Source organism: Lepidochelys kempii, chromosome 9 (genome assembly GCF_965140265.1).
Source record: "Lepidochelys kempii isolate rLepKem1 chromosome 9, rLepKem1.hap2, whole genome shotgun sequence".
Classification (NCBI taxonomy): Eukaryota; Metazoa; Chordata; order Testudines; family Cheloniidae; genus Lepidochelys; species Lepidochelys kempii.
Genome location: NC_133264.1, coordinates 4,690,696 through 4,710,285, shown reverse-complemented (window position 1 = coordinate 4,710,285; position 19,590 = coordinate 4,690,696). Strand labels below are relative to the sequence as shown.

Genomic DNA, 19,590 nt, shown 5'->3' with positions numbered 1-19,590 from the left:
GCCCACAGCCGGTCTGGGGTTCTGGCTGCCGGCCCCTTGCCAGCCAGGGTCCCGGCCACAGGCCTCATTCAGCCTGCTGCCGGCCTAGGTGAACGGAACCCCGGGCTGGCAGCGTAAGATGAGCATTTTAATTTAATTTTAAATGAAGCTTCTTAAACATTTTGAAAACCTTGTTTACTTTACATACGACAATAGTTTACTTATGTAATATAGAGACTTATACAGAGAGACCTTCTAAAAAATGTTAAAATGTATGACTGGCACGCAAAACCTTAAATTAAAGTGAATAAATGAAGACTCAGCACACCACTTCTGAAAGGTTGCCGACCTCTGTTCTAGATAATACTTAGTCCTGCCATGAGTGCAGGGGACTGGACTAGATGGCCTCTCGAGATCCCTTCCAATCCTACGATTCTATGATCCTATCTTTGGGCTCTGTCACTGACTTTGCTCCATCACTGACTTTGCTGCGTGAACTTAATTCAGTCACTTAACCTTTCTGGCCTGCTATTTATCCATCTGGAAAATGGGCTAATACTGAGGCAATTATCAGGAGTTTGTGTTAATGAGGCTTAATTAATGCATTTATGTGGTACCTCTCACTGGAGTGTCTGTATTATTTCTTTTCTTATTTAAGTTGGGGTGGTAGCCACATCTGGGCTGTATCGGGCTGGGAGGTAAAATGGATTACCAGTTTTCCACCAATAGGCATGCTGATGGGTGCCCGGAAATCAAGCATACAGGGGGTGAAAAAAAGATTAGCTTTGGTTGATCTGCTGTAGTTGCAGTTGATGCTGCTCATTTATTCCTGCCGTTTGCCTCTGTGTATTGCATGTGTGCACATGCAGGGGGAAGGAACCAAAGGAGGGCTAATGTGATCAGAACGGATTAGCATTTAAAAAAATTCTTAACTGAGCAAAGCCGTAAAATTGTTCAAGTGAATTCTTGAGTGAAGCAGCTGCAGGTCATAAAACCAAAGCGCTATCATTCAGAGATACCAAAAAATCTCTGTGTATCAGCCAGGCCTCTGACCTATTCCTTCCATATAAGGATGTGGGCTTTAATGTTTGCTTAATTTTCTTCCAGAGCAATTTATGATGGTCTTAGTAAGAGCTATGGATCCCCACCACAGGGCTAACTATGAATCATGTTCCTTTGTCAGCTGGAATAACTTGTTCTCTCGCCTTCTTGTCCTGTCTCACTTAAAATCAGTTTGTATGTACATCACGTTTTAGATTCCTTTCAACTGTGAATACATTGTGCTTATAAAGCACTTTTCATCTATAGATCTCAAAGGGCAAGGCAGAAGTGCGTAAATATTATCCGCCATTTTACAAATGAGACAGTGATGTACAAAAAGGTTGCACAGGTTCCTCAGCACGGGGCAGAGAGTTGGGGCTAGAACCCTGATCTCCCGCCTCACAGTCCTGTGCTTTACTCCTGGGGGAATTCTGTGCCAAAAAATTTAAAAATTCTGCGCACAATGTTTTAAAATTCTGCAGATTTTAAATTTGTCAAAATAACACTACATAATCACGCCAGTTTCAATTATTTTGGTAATTTTGTTTCAAAATACCTGTGAGCAATTGTTACAGACTCTCAAAAAATTCCCTGAGGAGCAGAGAGTTAAAGAAACCCCTATGACAACCCAGTTCCTGTTTTTCTGGGAACTGCAGCTGCTAGGAACTCTCTACTCTTCCCCCCTCCCCCCGCTTACCTCCCCCCCTCCCCGGCAGTGTCTTCTGTGTGCGAACTGGGCTATGCAGGGTCCAGCGGCCCCCTAGTGGCGACCAGCGGCATGGCAGCCCAGTTCTGTGGGGGAAAAAAATTCTGCGCGCACAACATTAATTTCTGCAAAATTCTGCATTGCACAGTGGCACAGAATTCCTCCTGGAGTAGTGGTTTAACCACAAGGCCTTTTCGTCCTGACAAAAGCACTCCTGTACCTTCCGGTTTTGCATTGGTAGAACAGTTAGTTAAAATGCAAGAGTTTTACCTTGCTTAAATGGATTAAAGAGAATGTGTTGATTACTCCATGGAGAGATTTTTCCAAAGTAGAGTTGGATGTGCATCCTCTGCAAATTGGGTGTCTAGCTCTGTTTTGTGCCTGTGAAAATATCCCCTTTTTTCTGTTAGTTAAAAAAAAAGAACAGAAGCTACCTAATTTGGTGACATATTATTGTACCAGACCTTGCTTCCATATTTCGGGGTTAGTGAAGCTCTGTAAAGTTGTCAGATGCTGGTACTGAAATGAAAATTACACAGCAGCCCTCAGTGCCGTGCAAGAAAAATGGCATATGCTTTCAAAAAGCATGGTGTGCTTTGCAGCTTGAAGTTTCCTTGGCCTCACAAAGACCTGAGTGTCTTCTGCGGGTCCAGAGTTCCTTCCTATTTGAAAATGTTTTACTGCCTGGTATCTGCCAGCTTTATCATTTTACTTACTGTCTGTGACTTTTGGGGGTTTTGGGTCTTGTAAATATGCTATTCTGACCATAAGAAGGGGACTAAGGGACTTATACTGGATGTCTTTTGCATGGGGAATTCCATTTGAGCTGGAGCCCCACCACTTGAAGAGCTGACAGCATTGGACCCCGTATCTCATAGATGGAGAAGCTGAGATACCGTCTCAGGCTGTTCTTGCCTTTATTGCATTAGCTATTGTCTAAGAACATTGCTTCAATACAGCAGCTGATAGATGTGCACAGTTACCAATAATGGTATTTTCAGGATATAGTCACTTGTATTTGGTTTCTATTTGACCTTGTGCATCTCTGCCTCTTAAGAACTATGAAGGAACACTGAGCAGAATGCTCCATGTTTGTGGTTAAAGACAGGCCAAATATTGGTGTACCCGCAACTGCTCTTCCCCCAAAGGTTCCCCATGCAAGGTCCCGTTTGCTATTTCTCTTTTTTGGCTGTTTAATAAAATCCCTAGTTCAATGTGCAAACGAATGAATTTCTCAGGCACCACTTCCCCTATTTCAAAAGCTCAAACACAGGCAACCTGCAGCACTGCCATAAAGAAATGTGTTCTTAGGAGACACGCTCGGGGTCCTGTTCTCCAGTCAAGTCCACTTTTTTAACATAACTTCTTTAAAAAAAAAAAAAATCCATGTGACTTTAGACCTGGTGCCAGACTGACTCTTCTGGAAACCAAACTCCTGTGTCCATCCCCAGGACAGGGAGAGCTCAGGATGGGCTCGTGGCTACGGTCCTGGGATTTAGGACATTGGGTTCAGTTTCCTGCTCCACCACTGACTTCCTGTCTGACTTCAGGCAAATCACTTAGGCCCAGAGTTTTAAAGGTGTTTAGGCATTGCTCCACTCACCAGTGCAACAAGTAAATCTGATTTTCAAAAGTGTCTTAGCACGCAGGAGCCAAATCTCATTTAAAGCCAATGGGACTTAGACTCCTAAAGTGCCTACTTCCCTTTTGAAAACGAAACTTTTAAAAATCTGGGACTGAGTTTCTCTGGGCCTCAGTTTCCCATCTATAAAATGGGGATAATGATGCTTCCCTACATCATAGGGAAGTTTGTGAAGATCAACTCATTATTGCTTGTGAGGTGGCTCAGCTATCAAGGTTATGCAAGTACCTAGTTTGCATTGAGAGAGTGGCAGTGCAAAATCATAGAATTGTACAAGATTAGGGTTGGAAGAGACCTCGGGAGGTCATCTAGTTCAACCCCCTGCTCAAAGCAGGACCAATCCCAACTAAATCATCCCAGCCAGGGCTTTGCCAAGCTGGGCCTTAAAAACCTCTTAAGGATGGAGATTCCACCACCTCCCTAGGAAACCCATTCCAGTGCTGCTTCACCCTCCTAATGAAAAAGATTTTCCTAATATCCAACCTAGACCTCCCCTCCTGCAACTTGAGACCATTGCTCCTTGTTCTGTCATCTGCTACCACTGAGAACAGCTGAACTCCATCATGTTTCTTGACTTTAGCAAAGCTTTTGACACGGTCTCCCACAGTATTCTTGTCAGCAAGTTAAGGAAGTATGGGCTGGATGAATGCACTACAAGGTGGGTAGAAAGCTGGCTAGATTGTCGGGCTCAACGGGTAGTGATCAATGGCTCCATGTCTAGTTGGCAGCCGGTATCAAGTGGAGTGCCCCAAGGGTCGGTCCTGGGGCCGGTTTTATTCAATATCTTCATAAATGATCTGGAGGATGGTGTGGATTGCACTCTCAGCAAATTTGCGGATGATACTAAACTGGGAGGAGTGGTAGATACGCTGGAGGGGAGGGATAGGATACAGAAGGACCTAGACAAATTGGAGGATTGGGCCAAAAGGAATCTGATGAGGTTCAATAAGGATAAGTGCAGGGTCCTGCACTTAGGACGGAAGAACCCAATGCACAGCTACAGACTAGGGACCGAATGGCTAGGCAGCAGTTCTGCAGAAAAGGACCTAGGGGTGACAGTGGACGAGAAGCTGGATATGAGTCAGCAGTGTGCCCTTGTTGCCAAGAAGGCCAATGGCATTTTGGGATGTATAAGTAGGGGCATAGCGAGCAGATCGAGGAACGTGATCGTTCCCCTCTATTCGACATTGGTGAGGCCTCATCTGGAGTACTGTGTCCAGTTTTGGGCCCCACACTTCAAGAAGGATGTGGATAAATTGGAGAGAGTCCAGCGAAGGGCAACAAAAATGATTAGGGGACTGGAACACATGAGTTATGAGGAGAGGCTGAGGGAGCTGGGATTGTTTAGCCTGCAGAAGAGAAGAATGAGGGGGGATTTGATAGCTGCTTTCAACTACCTGAAAGGGGGTTCCAAAGAGGATGGCTCTAGACTGTTCTCAATGGTAGCAGATGACAGAACGAGGAGTAATGGTCTCAAGTTGCAGTGGGGGAGGTTTAGATTGGATATTAGGAAAAACTTTTTCACTAAGAGGGTGGTGAAACACTGGAATGCGTTACCTAGGGAGGTGGTAGAATCTCCTTCCTTAGAGGTTTTTAAGGTCAGGCTTGAGAAAGCCCTGGCTGGGATGATTTAACTGGGAATTGGTCCTGCTTCGAGCAGGGGGTTGGACTAGATGACCTTCTGGGGTCCCTTCCAACCCTGATATTCTATGATTCTATGATCTTTGGAACCCCCTTTCAGGTAGTTGAAGGCTGCTATCAAATCCCCCCTCATTCTTCTCTCTGAAAACTAAATAAACCCAGTTCCCTCAGTCTCGCCTCATAAGTCATGTGCCCCAGCCCCCTAATCATTTTCATTGTCCTCCGCTGGACTGTCTCAAATTTGTCCACATCCTTTCTGTCCTGGGGGCCCCAAAACTGGACACAGTACTCCGGATGTGGCCTCACCAGTGTTGAATCGGGGGGAATAATTACTTTCCTAGATTTCTGGCAGTGCTTCTACTAATGCAGCCCAATATGCTGTTTCCCTTCTTGGCAACAAGAGCATGCTGCTGACTCATATCCAGCTACTCATTCACTGTAATCCCCAGGTCCTTTTCTGCAGAACTGTCGCTTAGCCAGTCAGTCCCCAGCCTGTAGCGGTGCATGGGATTCTTCCGTCCTAAGTGCAGGACACTGCATTTGTCCTTGTTGAACCTCATCAGATTTCTTTTGGCCCAATTCTCCAATTTGTCTAGATCACTCTGGACCCTATCCCTACCCTCCAGCATATCTACCTCTCCCCCTAAATCTTAGTGTCATCTGCGAACTTGCTGAGGGTGAAATCCATCCCATCATCCAGATCATTAATGAAGATGTTGAACAAAACCGACCCCTGGGGCACTTCGCTTGATACCGCCTGCCAACTAGACATCGAGCCGTTGATCACTACCCATTGAGCTCAACAGTCTAGCCAGCTTTCTAACTATCTTATAGTCCATTCATCCAATCCATACTTCGTTAACTTGCTGGCAAGTATACTGTGGGAGACCATATCAAAAGCTTTGCTAAAGTCAAGGTATATCGCGTGCACCGTTTTCCCCATGTCCACAGAACCAATTATCTCCTCATAGAAGGCAATCAGGTTGGTCAGGCATGACTTGCCCTTGGTGAAATTCCCCACCTCTGTGCCCTGTCCCCTGCCTATGCTACCATCTAGCTGTCGGATGTTAACAACTTGATTCTCTGAGTAATAACCAAACCAGCGATGTATGCAACTCTGTAGCCTATTAATGTAGACTGAGTTAACTAGTACCATAGACTGTAGTTCTCGATCAGCTGCTGTCACATCAGGTTGCTTATGCTGATGGTGTGACCCGACTGCTAATAAGAGTTATTGCGAGATCGTGTCTCTGTTTGTGTGTTCCTTCTCGTATGCAATACTTAGGCAAACCTGTGTGGAGAGTTTGATTATTATTTGAATGTCGCTGAAGGGAGAAAAAAAAAAGCCCATCTGTTCTACAAAGAGAGTCAAAAGAGCGGGCTCTGTGACTAAATAAATTCACATCTGTTAAGCAGAGCCATCAAATGGCAGGCAGGGGACCTAATGCAAATCATATGTTGAAACCACAAGTATGAGTGAGATGACATACAAAAAAGGGGTGCCTGGAAGTATTGATCCATGTGAGTGGCCTCTGGTTTCTCTAATTATTCTCTTTCCCCTATATCTGTTCAATGTGCAAATGATGCAGCACCACAGTGACACGTGCACGTGTTTTTCTTTGTGCTTGATTAAGCAACTTCACTGCACCATTTTGAGCTACTAGCTCGTAGCAGCAATTGGAAGCCGAGCAGAGCAATGAACTGTAGGAGCAGAATCTAGAGGACTGGTTGGCCTTGTTGGCTATCAGTTCAGACTAAAGCTAGTCCCTGGCAACATGACAGCAGTAAGGAATCACACTGAGGTTGCTAGCCTTAAAAACAGGTTTCAGAGTAACAGCCGTGTTAGTCTGTATTCGCAAAAAGAAAAGGAGTACTTATGGCACCTTAGAGACTAACCAATTTATTTGAGCATGAGCTTTCGTGAGCTACAGCTCACTTCATCGGATGCATCCGGATGCTCAAATAAATTGGTTAGTCTCTAAGGTGCCACAAGTACTCCTTTTCTTTTAGCCTTAAAAAGTTGGCCTGCCTTTGGCAGTGGTTCCCTTTTGGGAAGTCTTATTTACTGCCATCTAGAGGGAGCCTGATAGAGAGAGCCTGGAAATATCCCCCTTATTATTTGAATTGCCTGTAAAAACAAAAGGATAACCCAGACCTCTGCTTTGATTGGACTGCCAGCCCCCAGCTGATCTGAGGCTTTTGACTTGGCGTTGGCAGTTCAATTATTTTTTCAGCATAAAAAAAAAGTGGGTGTAAAGAATAATGAAGAAAGTGAGACTTCTTTATAGCATCTCTGGAAAAGTCCCCTGCCTGAGGAGTAAGTTTCTTTCTACATCAGCTAACTGCAGCAGGTGACCTTTTTTGAACATTTTGTAGTTGAAAAATGGACTTTTTTCAAACTCAGAATTTTTCTTTTTTGGAAATGTTACATTTTTGATACAAATGAAAAAAAAAATTAGCCACTTTTTAATTGTGTAGGTGTTTTCCCCTCTGTGCTCCCTTCTTTTTCAGTGGCAAAAGGGAAAAAGGATATGAGGGAGGAAATGAATGGAAGAGGAGAAACAAAAAAGGACAGTTTCAAAATCTGACAATTTTTGATAAAAATTCAAGCGAACAGGAAATCATTCCTTTCTGTAACTTGCAGGACAGCAATGGCTTTGAAAATGTTTAATTAATTTTTGGGGGCTAGCTCTCTGACTAACTCAACAGTGTCCCTTTGCAAAGCATAAATAAGAGGCAGTGGCTAAAGTGGTCTATACATCGGCCTTGAAACACCTTGACTCTCTGAAGTCACAGGTTTTGATTTTTGGCTGGGCCGCCTTTGCCCTTTATATGTCTGAGGTGGATTGGTCTGCACGAGTTTTCTTGAGGCAACCTCAAGAACTGAGACCCTGTTCAATTTGAGTACATACTAAAGATTTCTCAGTACTTTGTACACCCAGTATTCTGACCCAAAAGGTTCTGTCTTGTCCCCGTCCCCGTCCCCCCTAGTTATCCTACTGTGCCATGGGTGACATTTTCAAAAGCGACCACTGATTTCTGGATGTCTGACTCAGGGCCGGCTTTGCGCAGATCCTGCCCACAGCTCTGGTCACAGCAGCAGATGCCCGGGACTTGTGCACCTCAGGCCTGAACAGGTCTCAAGCTGGACACTTGAAATCAGGGGCTAATTTTGAAAAATTGGCAGTAATTGTCTGCCCCACAGGTGATCCCATTTTGCTGGCAGTGGGGTTCCTGCACATATGTTCATGAAGCAGTTACAGATCTTTGGGATTGAAAGGACTGTCAGGTCCTGGTAAATGTATTATTTTTGAAGAATAAATACTGTATCTGTAGAGAGCACTGAGACATCTCTATGCTTTGCAGACACTACTGATGGATCAAAGCCAACCCCCACATATTAATATATGGCAGCTATCTTTGTGCTGAGCAATTAATTCCTTTATTTAGTTTTACGCATACTAGCTGTGTGCTCTCGTGCCATAGATGTAACTTAAAAACAGAACACAGCTAAGAACCAGACCTAACTAAAATGCAATATTACAATTCAATATAGCCTCTGTTAGCAAACCAGACAGCTCACCGTGCTCAAATCTGTCTTCCTATTCCCCATGCATACAACTTCCTCCTCCCACTCCCATTTTGAAAAGGTGTGGTGAAAATGATGAACTTTGCAGCATATCCCACAACAAGGGACTCGCGTCTTTGGACCAGCGTAGCAGTTATTTCGTTGCCGTTCTGTGAACCTATCTAGCTCATAACTGTAGTTTTTAGAAGAGTATATAGATGGCACCCACCTGCATTACTTCATTATTCAAGACCCGAGCTACATAATGAAAGGTTTCAGAATAGCAACCGTGTTAGTCTGTATCCGCAAAAAGAACAGGAGTACTTGTGGCACCTTAGAGACTAACAAATTTATGTTGAGCTACTAAAGGGGACAAGAACATATGTAACTTGGTCCAGCTATCTGACGTTTCATAATACAGCGTGCCTCTACGGCACTGTCCATCAGAGGATCTGAAAGTGCTGTACTACCATTCCTGAACTGGTTAGCTTAAAAACCCACACAAGTGTTGTTATCCCCAAGATACAGATGGACAGACTCAGGTGAACGGGGAGTCGGCTTGCCCAAGGTAACACAGAAAGCTAGCTGCAGAGCCAGGAAAGAGTCCGGAGCTCAACTCCCAGGCCTGTGCTTTAGTCACCAGATTGTAGTCACGGTAGTAGTGGAACCTGTGGTCTGTATTAAATAAAAATAATAAAGGACCCAGGGGGTTTACACCTGACCTGTGGCATCCTGGTCCTTTTTCTGAAACATATATTCATCTTTGCTCATTTTCCTACACTTCTGCAACAGAAGATCTTTATTTAAAGAGCCATCTTCCCGATATAACAAAGCAGCATGGAGGTCTTTGCCACGAGGCTGTATTTTGCATTTGTTGCATCTGAAAAAAACACATTTGTCCCTGTGGCTGCAGCCTCCGCTTTGCTGACACTGGCAATGGGCTTCAGTGGCCTGAATAAGGAATGGACTTTTGATCGCATCGAGGACTTTCCTTTTGCTTTGTATTGTGGGACTGGGGTTTGGGAACATGAAAATCGTGTCCCCCTTGGTAACAAATCTGTTGTCAGACAGCTTTGAGATTTGGTGTCTCTTAGCGCTGGCGATGGTTCCTATAAAGGTGTCTCTGAACTAGCAAGGGGTCTAGGAGTAAGTATGTGTTAAAGTTCATGTACACTCAAAAAAGTGGCTGCAAAACCAGCACCTTCTTATCCAGCTCATCTGGTATGTTTACACCGCGGCTGGCAGACAGATTCACGCTAGCGAGGCTCGACATAGTGCACAAAAAAAGCAGTGTGGACGTTGCGGCTCTGGTGCACGCTCGGGCTAGCCACCTGAGCGCAGAGCCGGTCAGTCAGGAGAGCTTGAGAAACCGAGCTGCTGCTTCCTTCAGTGGGCTAGCGTGAGTGTCTACGCAGGCTTACTCCCAGCTGCAGGGGAGAGATATGCAGTGTGTCTTGGAGTCACTTGGACTCATGTTAGGTCTACAGACCCAGTCCAGGTACTGGAGGCTGAACCAGCTTGATTTAGTCTTGCATGTTGTTATCCAAACCATCAAAGTTCTCCTTGCAGAATCCTTGTTGCTGCTAAGATGTGTGAGGAGCACAGAGAACCCATATCATTTGACAGGGGGAAGTTTCTTGACTTGTTAGCTCTGCAAACTTGACCTGGAAATTATTGAGAGAGGATTAAACATGGAACCCTGCATAGTCTAATTACTTTTTAACTGGGATCCTCTACATTTTAAAACAGAAAAAAATCAGTGATGTTTTATTGTGCAGTTCAACATTGATTAAGGAGTCAAAAGCAATCACGGTTTGGCTTTTCAAATGGCAGCTACTGATGTGAAATTGATGAGGGGAAATACCTTATGGTAAATCTATCACAGGAGAGCTTGAGGTGCTTTTCTAAGTAACCACAGCACTTCCGAGGGTTGGTTAAAGCCCCCAGATGAGACTGGAATTTTGACCTCATATCCCTGTTTGGCGGCCATGCGAAATGTAAAAGCCCCACTCCTAGAGTTTGCTGGCTACAAGTGGAGAAATAAACTCACTTAATGTCTGGAGGGGAATGGGGCCAGGAGAAATAAGCAGCTTTGAGCACTTATAAAGAACAAATCTCCCTGGTCAGTCTTGATTTCTGCATTTGGCAGAATTAGTGGATGAGGGGGACCAAGTAGAGAGTTGGATTTAGATCTAGCCTCCCTTGGCCTCTCAAATGAAAAACAAACTCAGTTTGGCTTCAACAGGAACCCCGTCCTATGGACTAACAGGCTACAAGCCTGTACATACAGGGTAACCATACATGGCACCATATTGAGTTGGGAGAGGTGTCCATGTGACTCGACGCTAGGACTTGTTTCCGTGAATGATCTGGAAGAGGGAGTAAGGGCAGAATATGCCTCTTCCTGTGTAGTTGTGTTGCACGAGGGTTGGGAAGGGTGTGTGGGCGACCCCTGCTGCGCTGGTGCACCTGCCCATAGGGCAACAGCGACGTGGCTGCGGGCACTTAGGTGAACAGGGGAGTGGGGACGCTTGGAGTGTTAGTTCACCCAGCAGGGCCATATCTTTGCAGGACTCCATCCCTGGTTGCTAGCAGAGCCAAACCACAGTGGGGTTTTCTGGCTGCACCTGGAGTTTCCCAGTAAGGCAGTCCCTGCCTGCGGGAGCTTACAGTGTAAGTTACACACACATAGTCCAAAGAAAGCCTTGTACTTGTATGGAAAATTACAGCTCTGTATCAAGCCCTGTGATAAGTCAGCTGACGGGAGGTTCCACTTCCGTGGTGTTGGTGGATTTTAAGGACGGAGTGGTAATTAGAGGCACAGGCATAGAAGGAGATGAGAGTCTAGATGAAGGATGGAGCTGGCTGTCTAGAAATACACATTGGTTTAAACAAAACATTTCTCCCCATGAGATGCCACCCATGGCTTCCATAAACAGTTTACATACTATAAGGACAAATCCTTCATTCTGTTACACCCCCACAGCCCCAGCAACTCCCGAGGAGCATTTGGACTGTGTTGCAAAAGGAAAGGTGAAATTAAGATTTATTTGGGTAGAGTCTCGTTACGGAAGAGTCAGCCTGTCTCAATTCCATTGGAGACGAACCCGCTGACGTTTTCGAGTGGAGGTAAATTGGTACTCTAGCCTTCCATTGCTTATCTGATCTGAGGGTAAATTGAGTTTGGATCCTCTTCATGTTAGCCCTTTGCTTTCTTTCAGCGATGAATGGCATCCAGTAATTAAAAGCAAAACAGACTTTGCCAGGCTTTTGTTGTTGTTTAGTGTTATGCTCTTTGATATACCTGGGCTGACATTTGGAGATAATGTGGTCTCGTTTTGGGATTGATGAATTCCAGGTCCCTGTTGTGCTACATTCTTTTATAGCTAGAATTCTCTGAATTATGGCTTTAAGATTGTCTGAATGACAGGACAGGAGCCAATTAGTTTCCTTATCTATACAGCTTGATTCTGCACATTCATCTTAATGTTACTTATCGTTGGTACTTAAGGTTAGTGCCATATTGGATCAGACCATTGGCCCATCCAGTCTGACTTCCCCACTTTCAGGAGTGGCCTGATACCGAATGCTTCAAGGTAAGGGCAACCAAGCTTCACAGAGTGCTGTTACAGGTGACTTGCCCCTTAAGGCTCTGAGGGGCCTGGAGCTAGCCAACCCTGATTGCTGAAGAGGCCCACCAGAAGTTATTTCACCTCAAGGAGCAGTGGGAACCTGCAGGGAGAAGGGGAAAGCTCTAGCAGAGACTGCGGAAAGGCTCCTTTAGGGAAGACCCTGAGACCAGGGGAACTTGCCCCAGCTAGGCGGGCTGGGAGTAGTCGCCTGCTAAGGCAGGAGGGGGACCCTGACACCAGGGGAGTTTGCAAGTTAGAGCCAGAAGGCTGAGCTTCAGCCAGGTGAAGCCTGGGAGTGGTGACTGAATTGGGACCCAGCCCCGGGAAGGAGAGTTGAGGACTCCCTACCTTAGGGAAAGAGAGACAGATGCTGGACTGGGGGTGGGCCCTGGAGGGCCAGACTGTAGAAAAACTAAATAAACTGAACCCCAGGAGGAGAATGTTTTAAATTACCCTTGGACTTGGGGGTGTGCAGTTGTTTAAGAAGTCCCCAAAGAGACAGAGATAGGTTGTCTCAGAGTGACAGACAGACTTCTGAGGGGGCACTCAAGAGGCAGCTGGCCCTGTAACAAAGCAGCACCTTATTGGCTGTATTTTTTCGCTTGCAATGTACTTGACCGTTTTTCCCGTTTAATTTTAAGTGACCAGACCTGGAATACTGTGTTGGGTTCCAGTGTCCACACTTCAGAAAGGAAGTTGAAAAATTAGAAAAGGTTTCAGCAAAGAGCTACAAGAATAATTCAAGGTCAGGAAAGCCTGCCGTAGAGTGAGAGACTAAAGAAGCTCAGTTTATTTAATTTATCCCAGGGAAGTTTGAGGTGCTTTGATTGTAGTCTACAAGTACCTACGTGGAGAAGAGATTTCTGATAATAGACAGCGCTTTAAATAATTGAGCTGAAAAAGGCATAATGAGATCCAGTGGTTGGAAGGTGAAGCTAGACAAATTCAGACTAAAACAAGGTGTACTTTTGTCAGTGAGGGTAATTAACTGTTGGATGAACTTACCTAGCGGTGTGGTGGATTCTCCATTGTAATAAGTCAAGTCTTTATCTGAAGTTAAACACAAGTTATGGGCTTGATGCAAAAATTACTGGGTGAGATTTTATGGCCTGCTTTACCAAAGTGTAAATGCTCATAATGGTCTCATCTGGCCTTAGAATCAATGGAAGAAGCAGGGTTTTAGGAGGGAACTGATTGAGGAGAAGGTAGCGGTTTGGGAAACCGGCATTACTGAGGGGGGGTTCCATGGATGGAGAACGCCATGGGAGAAGGTACAGAGTTAGGAGCCTAGAAGGAAATAATTGGAGCATTGTTGTCAGAATGGTGGGCCTGTGCATGCATGAGATAGGAGGAAGGTAGATACAGGCTGAGACAGGATTTTGTAGTGCACCGAATGTGGGAGCAACGAGTTTGTACTTGAAATGCTGGCCAAGGGGGAGTCTGTGGAAGGAGTCAGAGGGGTTAGGGTCTCGCTGTTGGGGGGATAATTGGAGACAGAACGTGGCAAGTTTGGGATGGATTGGTTTATTCAGGTTTGTCAGGAGGGACTCATTGAAGGGAAACTGGCTGACAAATCCGGAATGATTTTCTTGGCGAAGAATCGACGGGGATGCAGGAGATGTAATCTGCAGCTTCGCTTTTCAGTACGAGCTTTCGATCCAGCCGTTGACCTTAGTGGTAGCAGCAGCAGACCCTCAATCCATGAAGTCGTCCCGTGTGGGTTAGCAGTAACGGTCTCAGACAGCGAGAGGCCGAGGGTGCTTGAGAGCCATTAGTTTTCCCCGGGTGGTGGAGGTGTAGTGGAGAGCCACAGGACTTCACAGCGAGTCTGATGGTGGTTCACTGAAAATGACGGTAGCCTGGAAGGAGGAACACGACGTATTTCACTTTAGGAGTGTGTAAAGCTGCCTGGGGTGTGGCACGGACAATAATGATTGTCAACATCCTTCCTTTCCATTTCTACCCTGTCACCCCCTCTTTGAATCCCTTTGCTGATTTCCTGTCTCCAACATCAGGTCCGTGCTCCCTACCCTCACTGCCTCAGCTCTCCACAGCTGTCAGTCTGCCTGCATGTCTGCTGTCATGCCACTGCTCCCGCTCTGCCACGCCATCCATCCTGATGCTCCTTTTGCCACATTCCCCCGTTCCAGTGCCTTGCCTCCCTCTGCCCCTGTAACCTCCTCCCTCCTGTCGTACACCGGGCCCCCTCTCTCTCCTTCTCTTAGTGTCTCACTTCCTTCACCACTGATTTCTTCTTCATCCCCTTGTGAAGTCCTGTACCTAGTAGTGAGCTATTAAAAAACATGCAGTTTGCATAAAACTACAGCAGGCAAAAAAAAAAAAATCACTTCTGTAACTATTACTAATTCAGTGAAGTGTTTGGAGATGCATCTGTAGGAAGCATGAATTGCTAACCTCATAGTTAGACATTGATGCTAATCTCACATTTTCTGGGGTGTATATTATCACTTCCTGGGAAAAAATCAAATCTGGTGGGTAGGTGTGAGAAGGTCTGAGCTGAATGTAGGACCTAGTTTCATGTTCATGAGATGCGTTGGTGGGCTTAATGAGCTGATCCAACTCAGATTTGGATAGGGTTATGGATTTGCTGGGGTTTACATTATCAGCATTAAGTTATAAACCCAAGTGGTGCCTTTTTGGTTTTTGGTCTCCATTGTGAAATGGCTGCGTGGTTGACCTCATTGGCAGGGGTGTGGCAGAGTAGGATTGTGGTGCGTCTACAGTGTTCACGTAGGGTCTGTGCCTGGACTAGTAGAAGTTTTATAGGTCAAGATTGAGAAGCACTGAGCGAGAGCTCGAGCTGTCCGCTTATCCTGCACCGCACCTGTCCTCTTGTTGCCCATCTAACCAGTCACACTAACATCTGCATTTAAAAAAGCAAAGTTTGTCTTTACCTGCTTAAAAAAAATGGAGTCAGTCATTTTCCTTTTTGTATTTTGTGAGACTTGCAACGTGAGTGGATGAATTTTGCTTGTGTCAGGGAAACAGGGCTGGGGACACGTAAGGGAAAAGGGAACTTGTTTGGGACATCTTAACGGGCACAGATAGAGAGAAGAGAGAACAAAATACACAGGAGAAGATGAGCGAGAGACAAAGGAGGAACAGAAAAGACTAAAGGGGAAATAATAAAAGTATCAGAAAAAATGCTTTAGAGAATAGGAGAGCCAGGGTCACGTGCCGGCTCAGATACAGCAGTGCGGTTGCTATGCTCCCAAATTGGACATTAATATGTTCTCGTCTCATTAATTGCAAGGTTCTGTCGCTGCACTGCATCGCTGCTGCTGAGATTGGCATTACTAATTTGGCCCTTCAGCCCAGGCTACCTGGTGTTGCAAATCTCTCAGGTGGCACAGGCTCCCTGGGCCATGTCACTGTGTGGGTGGGAGACCAATCAGGAGTTGCAGGACATAGCTTGAACAGCTTTGTAGGCACACTTGTTGCGGAGTCTGTAGTGAGATAGTGCCCCAGTGCAGTGCTAGGGGGCGCTGTGCTGTGTGATGTGCCATCTTTCAGATGCCATGTACATGCTGGGCATTCCCCGCCCAGCCCAGTTGGACCTAAATTCCAGGGCACCTTCAACAGTGCTTGCTGGGTGCAGTGCGGCATGATTATTCCTCCTGGCCCTCCGGTTTGAGGGGCTTCATGGCTGTCCCTTCTTTGCCCCCAGGCTGTTAGCGTGGTTTGGTCACTTTGATCTGGAGCTTGTGGGGACATGGGAAGAGGAGGGGGATCTTCTTTGTTTCGGTGATAACTTGGTTTTGGTTCCATAAACCCTGGCGCTGGGAACAGCAGGTAGCTGGGCAGGGCGGAGCAGTGAGTGGAATTTCCTCTCTGGCCTTGCGGGTGGACTTGGCCTTCCCATTTCTTGCTTTCAGAATGACGCTGTCATCTGGTAATATGAGACCAAGCAGCAGGGTTGGGCGGTGGTCACTCGGTTTGCTGGGGCTCTGCCACCGGAGAGTTGTTGCTGGTGTGAATTGTGTTGGGTGCTGCATCGCAGCAGCTCCACTAGGGAGCATAAAATTCAGAGTCCAGTTCAGGGGCACCCTGTGGCGCTTCTGCTGTCTTCTTTTAGAGCTGCCTGGTTCCCGCCAGGTGCTCAGCACCATTGACTTCTCTGGGGCAGCACTTGACACCAGCTGGCCTGTGACGTTTTATTTCTCCCTCAGTGGTTGGTCTCCTCTTAGTGGGGGTGGTTTCTGTGTTGGGTGAATTAAGTTGGGTACGAGCCCTTGGATAGGACGGAAACTATGGACTGAACGTTTAGATCCAAGATGAGGAAAATGAGGTGCACAGCAGTGCAATGGATTGGTGCAGGTCCCACAGGGGTTTATGGTCGAGGCAGGGGTAGAACTCAGATCCCCAACTCTATCCTGTGCTTTGACTACAAGATTATCCTTACCAACCAGTCTTTCCGTGGAATTAACTCCTCACATAGGGAGTTGTTGCTGTCTGGAATAAATAATCCGTGGCAGTAACAAATACAATTCTAATTAAATTAATTTTAGAAAGGCACTGGTGTGAATAGGCCGGTGCCCCTTTTATTGCCCACCACTGCAAAGACACATGCAATAAGGTATGGTGCAAAACTTCACCCCCTTCCACAGACTTGAGTGTATTCTCAAACAGCAAACCCCTAAGACTGGACTGTACTTCCAAACACAGGACAAGCCTGGGCTTCTTTCAGTGCTGTATTTTTAGGAATCCCCCTCTATCACCTATTGCCTCTTAGGTGGACTCTGCTGCTTATGCTTCTCGGGGGAAATAGTGAGACGCAGCTGTTCTGCCTGTCACGGTGAGTCAGCAGAGTAACTCCGCATCCCCCCCACCCAGGGTCCTAAAGCTTGGCACACCTGGTCCCTGTTTTTCTAATCTTTAGAAATATGTTCTGCAGAGTGAACTCTAGATGACCAAGTTAGGACAGGCTTCAATATGTGTCCAAGTGTATCACCGTGCTGCTGGAACGCCTTCCGTAGAGCCAAGTGAGGCGCACGGGACAGAAGCGTTTGCTTCACAGCCCCAAGCGTGCGCCTGCGTCCGCAGGGCCTGTGGTATGGCAGCTGGGCTCTGCAGCGGAGTCCGTGAGGAGATGTTTGGTCTCCAGCGGAGCTGGTAGCTGCCTGTTTTTCTTCAGATTCTAGCTGCTGACCTTCAACAGGTGATTTGTGACTGCCACTCCTGGCTTAAGAAAACCCCTCCGTGAGAGACATTCAAATAGATTTCTGTGCCTGTGACCGCAGAGCTGTGTCAGTGGTTAGAGCGCTGCAGCCCTGCGGAGTTCAGTAATGATTTCTCTCTACGGGCTTGTACACCTGGCAGCATTCACCCAGCCCCGCTCAGTGGACAGTTCTCACCAATTAATGTGCTCCTCTCTGGGGAGCTGGAACTTCCCTCACGCACCAGCCCCGCTGGAATGCAATTGCAACTGTGGTGGGAGAGCAGCTCTCTTTGCAAATCCTGCCAGAGACTGGCTTCTCTCCCCGATCACAGCTGGAGATGTTTTCTCACCACGGTGATCAGAGAATGTTGTCCCTGGCTCTGTCTTCTTCCTGCGCTGATTCTTCCCATGCTTTCTGCTTTAGCTGATCAAAGGAAACCTCTCCAAATCCAGTCTCCAGAGCCTGCTGGGTTTTGTTGCCTTGTGGAATTCTCCTAACCTAAACAAGAGTATGGGGGGGCTGAAGTGAGGGCACGCAATGGATGCAAAGTTAATTAACCCCTTCAGTACTGGGAGAGTGGATGCCACAGGGGACTAGTAAAGGAATATGTGACCTTTGCCGCCTTGCCATTGTTCATATTCATCTTAGATAGATAATGACTGAAAGTCATTGACATCGGATGGCTGTTTGATGGCCTGTGTGGAAATGCATTGGTTGGTTTTGGTGGAGTCCCCAGTGGACAGATGTTTCTGGGTCAAATTTTCCAAAGCATCTAAAATCTGGTTTTCAGAAGTGATTTAGAAGCTTAAAGCCAAGAATTACATAAATAACTAGTGAGTTTGTTTGCCTCAGTTTTCACGTGTCCAACTCAAGGCTCTGAAAGGAGCCTGATTATTAGAGGGTTGGTGTCCAGTGCTTTCTGAAAATCTGCATGCTTTATGGTGTCCTGAGTTGAATGTCGAAACCAGAGGCATCCAAATCAGTTGCTTTTGAAAATATCGGCCTTAGAAGTTTCCTTGAGACTCAATGGGATTGTGGCTGCTAAGTGCCTGAATGCGCTTTGAATAGGGGAGTAAGGCTCTTTAGGTGACTTAAGGTGAAATTTTCAAAAGCCCCTGTCAGTCTGCATGGGCACTCTTCACCATAGTATCTGAGCACCTCACAGACACTGCGGAATATATTCTCACAGCATCCTTGCAAAGCTAGGGCAGTTTTATCCCCGTTTTACTGAGGCACGCAGAGATTTTCCAAGGTGCCACCCGCCCTCCTTCACAGCAGGGAAATCATCCACACAGTTTCATTAGTGGTCCCTCTTTGTGGCAGCCTTGCTCTGGAGGCTAAGATTTGAACGGGCTGTGGAATCGGAAGCAACCATCCTGCTGAGAACCCCTGTTTGAAACTCCAGAGGGAGGTGGAGCCAATTCCTCCCCACTGGTCCTGCTAGCATGCTTCAGCTTTGATCTGGGGAGGGGGCCTATCTCTAAGAATAGTGGCGGGGGAATTTAGCTCAATTCTAGCTTGCTTTGCTGAGAGGGCAAAGCTGCTGCCTCTGACATACTGTTGTAGGGATAAATAGGCAAATTCATATGTCAAGCCATAAAGAGAAACCTTCACATACACCAAGGTTTTTGTGTATTTGTATTTTACAAATAAATAAAAAGAAGTTCCTAGGTTTTTTTTCCCCTCCAATTTAAAAACCTAATGTGCATGTGTTCTTTTTTCCCCTCATCCTTCCCCAGATCTGAACCATGTCCCACCCATCATGGCTGCCGCCAAAGAACACCAATGAACCCATTGGTCACGTCACTGCGAGAATGGAGACCACGCACGCTTTTGGGACCCCCAGCATCTCTGTGTCCACGCAGCAGATGCCAAAGAAGTTTGCACCTGTTGTTGCTCCAAAGCCAAAGTACAATCCATACAAACAGCCGGGGAGTGATGGTAAGAAACCTTTGAAAAGGAGTGTGGTGGCATGGCAAGTTCTCCATGCGATCTCTGCTAAATACAAGGGTGCTTACTGGGTGAAACTGACCCCTGTGCTGTGAGCCAGCACACTGTGTTTTCACCGCCAAGTCCTGCACGTGTTGTGTGTGTCTGCATGGGAGTGAATTTCATCCATTGTATATAGAATCATAGAATCATAGAATATCAGGGTTGGAAGGGACCTCAGGAAGTCATCTAGTACCACCCTGTGCTTAAAG

The 19,590-nt window shown here is 46.3% G+C and overlaps 1 protein-coding gene across 10 annotated transcripts in view; it reads left to right on the top strand.

The window, feature by feature from the left end:
* Positions 1-19,590, top strand: part of LPP (LIM domain containing preferred translocation partner in lipoma) — a 449,897-nt gene that overhangs the window by 151,799 nt on the left and 278,508 nt on the right. For all 10 annotated transcript variants that reach the window (XM_073359049.1, XM_073359053.1, XM_073359054.1 and 7 more), the window contains one exon: positions 19,129-19,330. In XM_073359049.1, coding sequence (XP_073215150.1) covers positions 19,138-19,330 — 193 coding nt within the window. In that variant the 5' untranslated portion in view covers positions 19,129-19,137. The remainder of the gene's footprint in view (positions 1-19,128; positions 19,331-19,590) is intronic.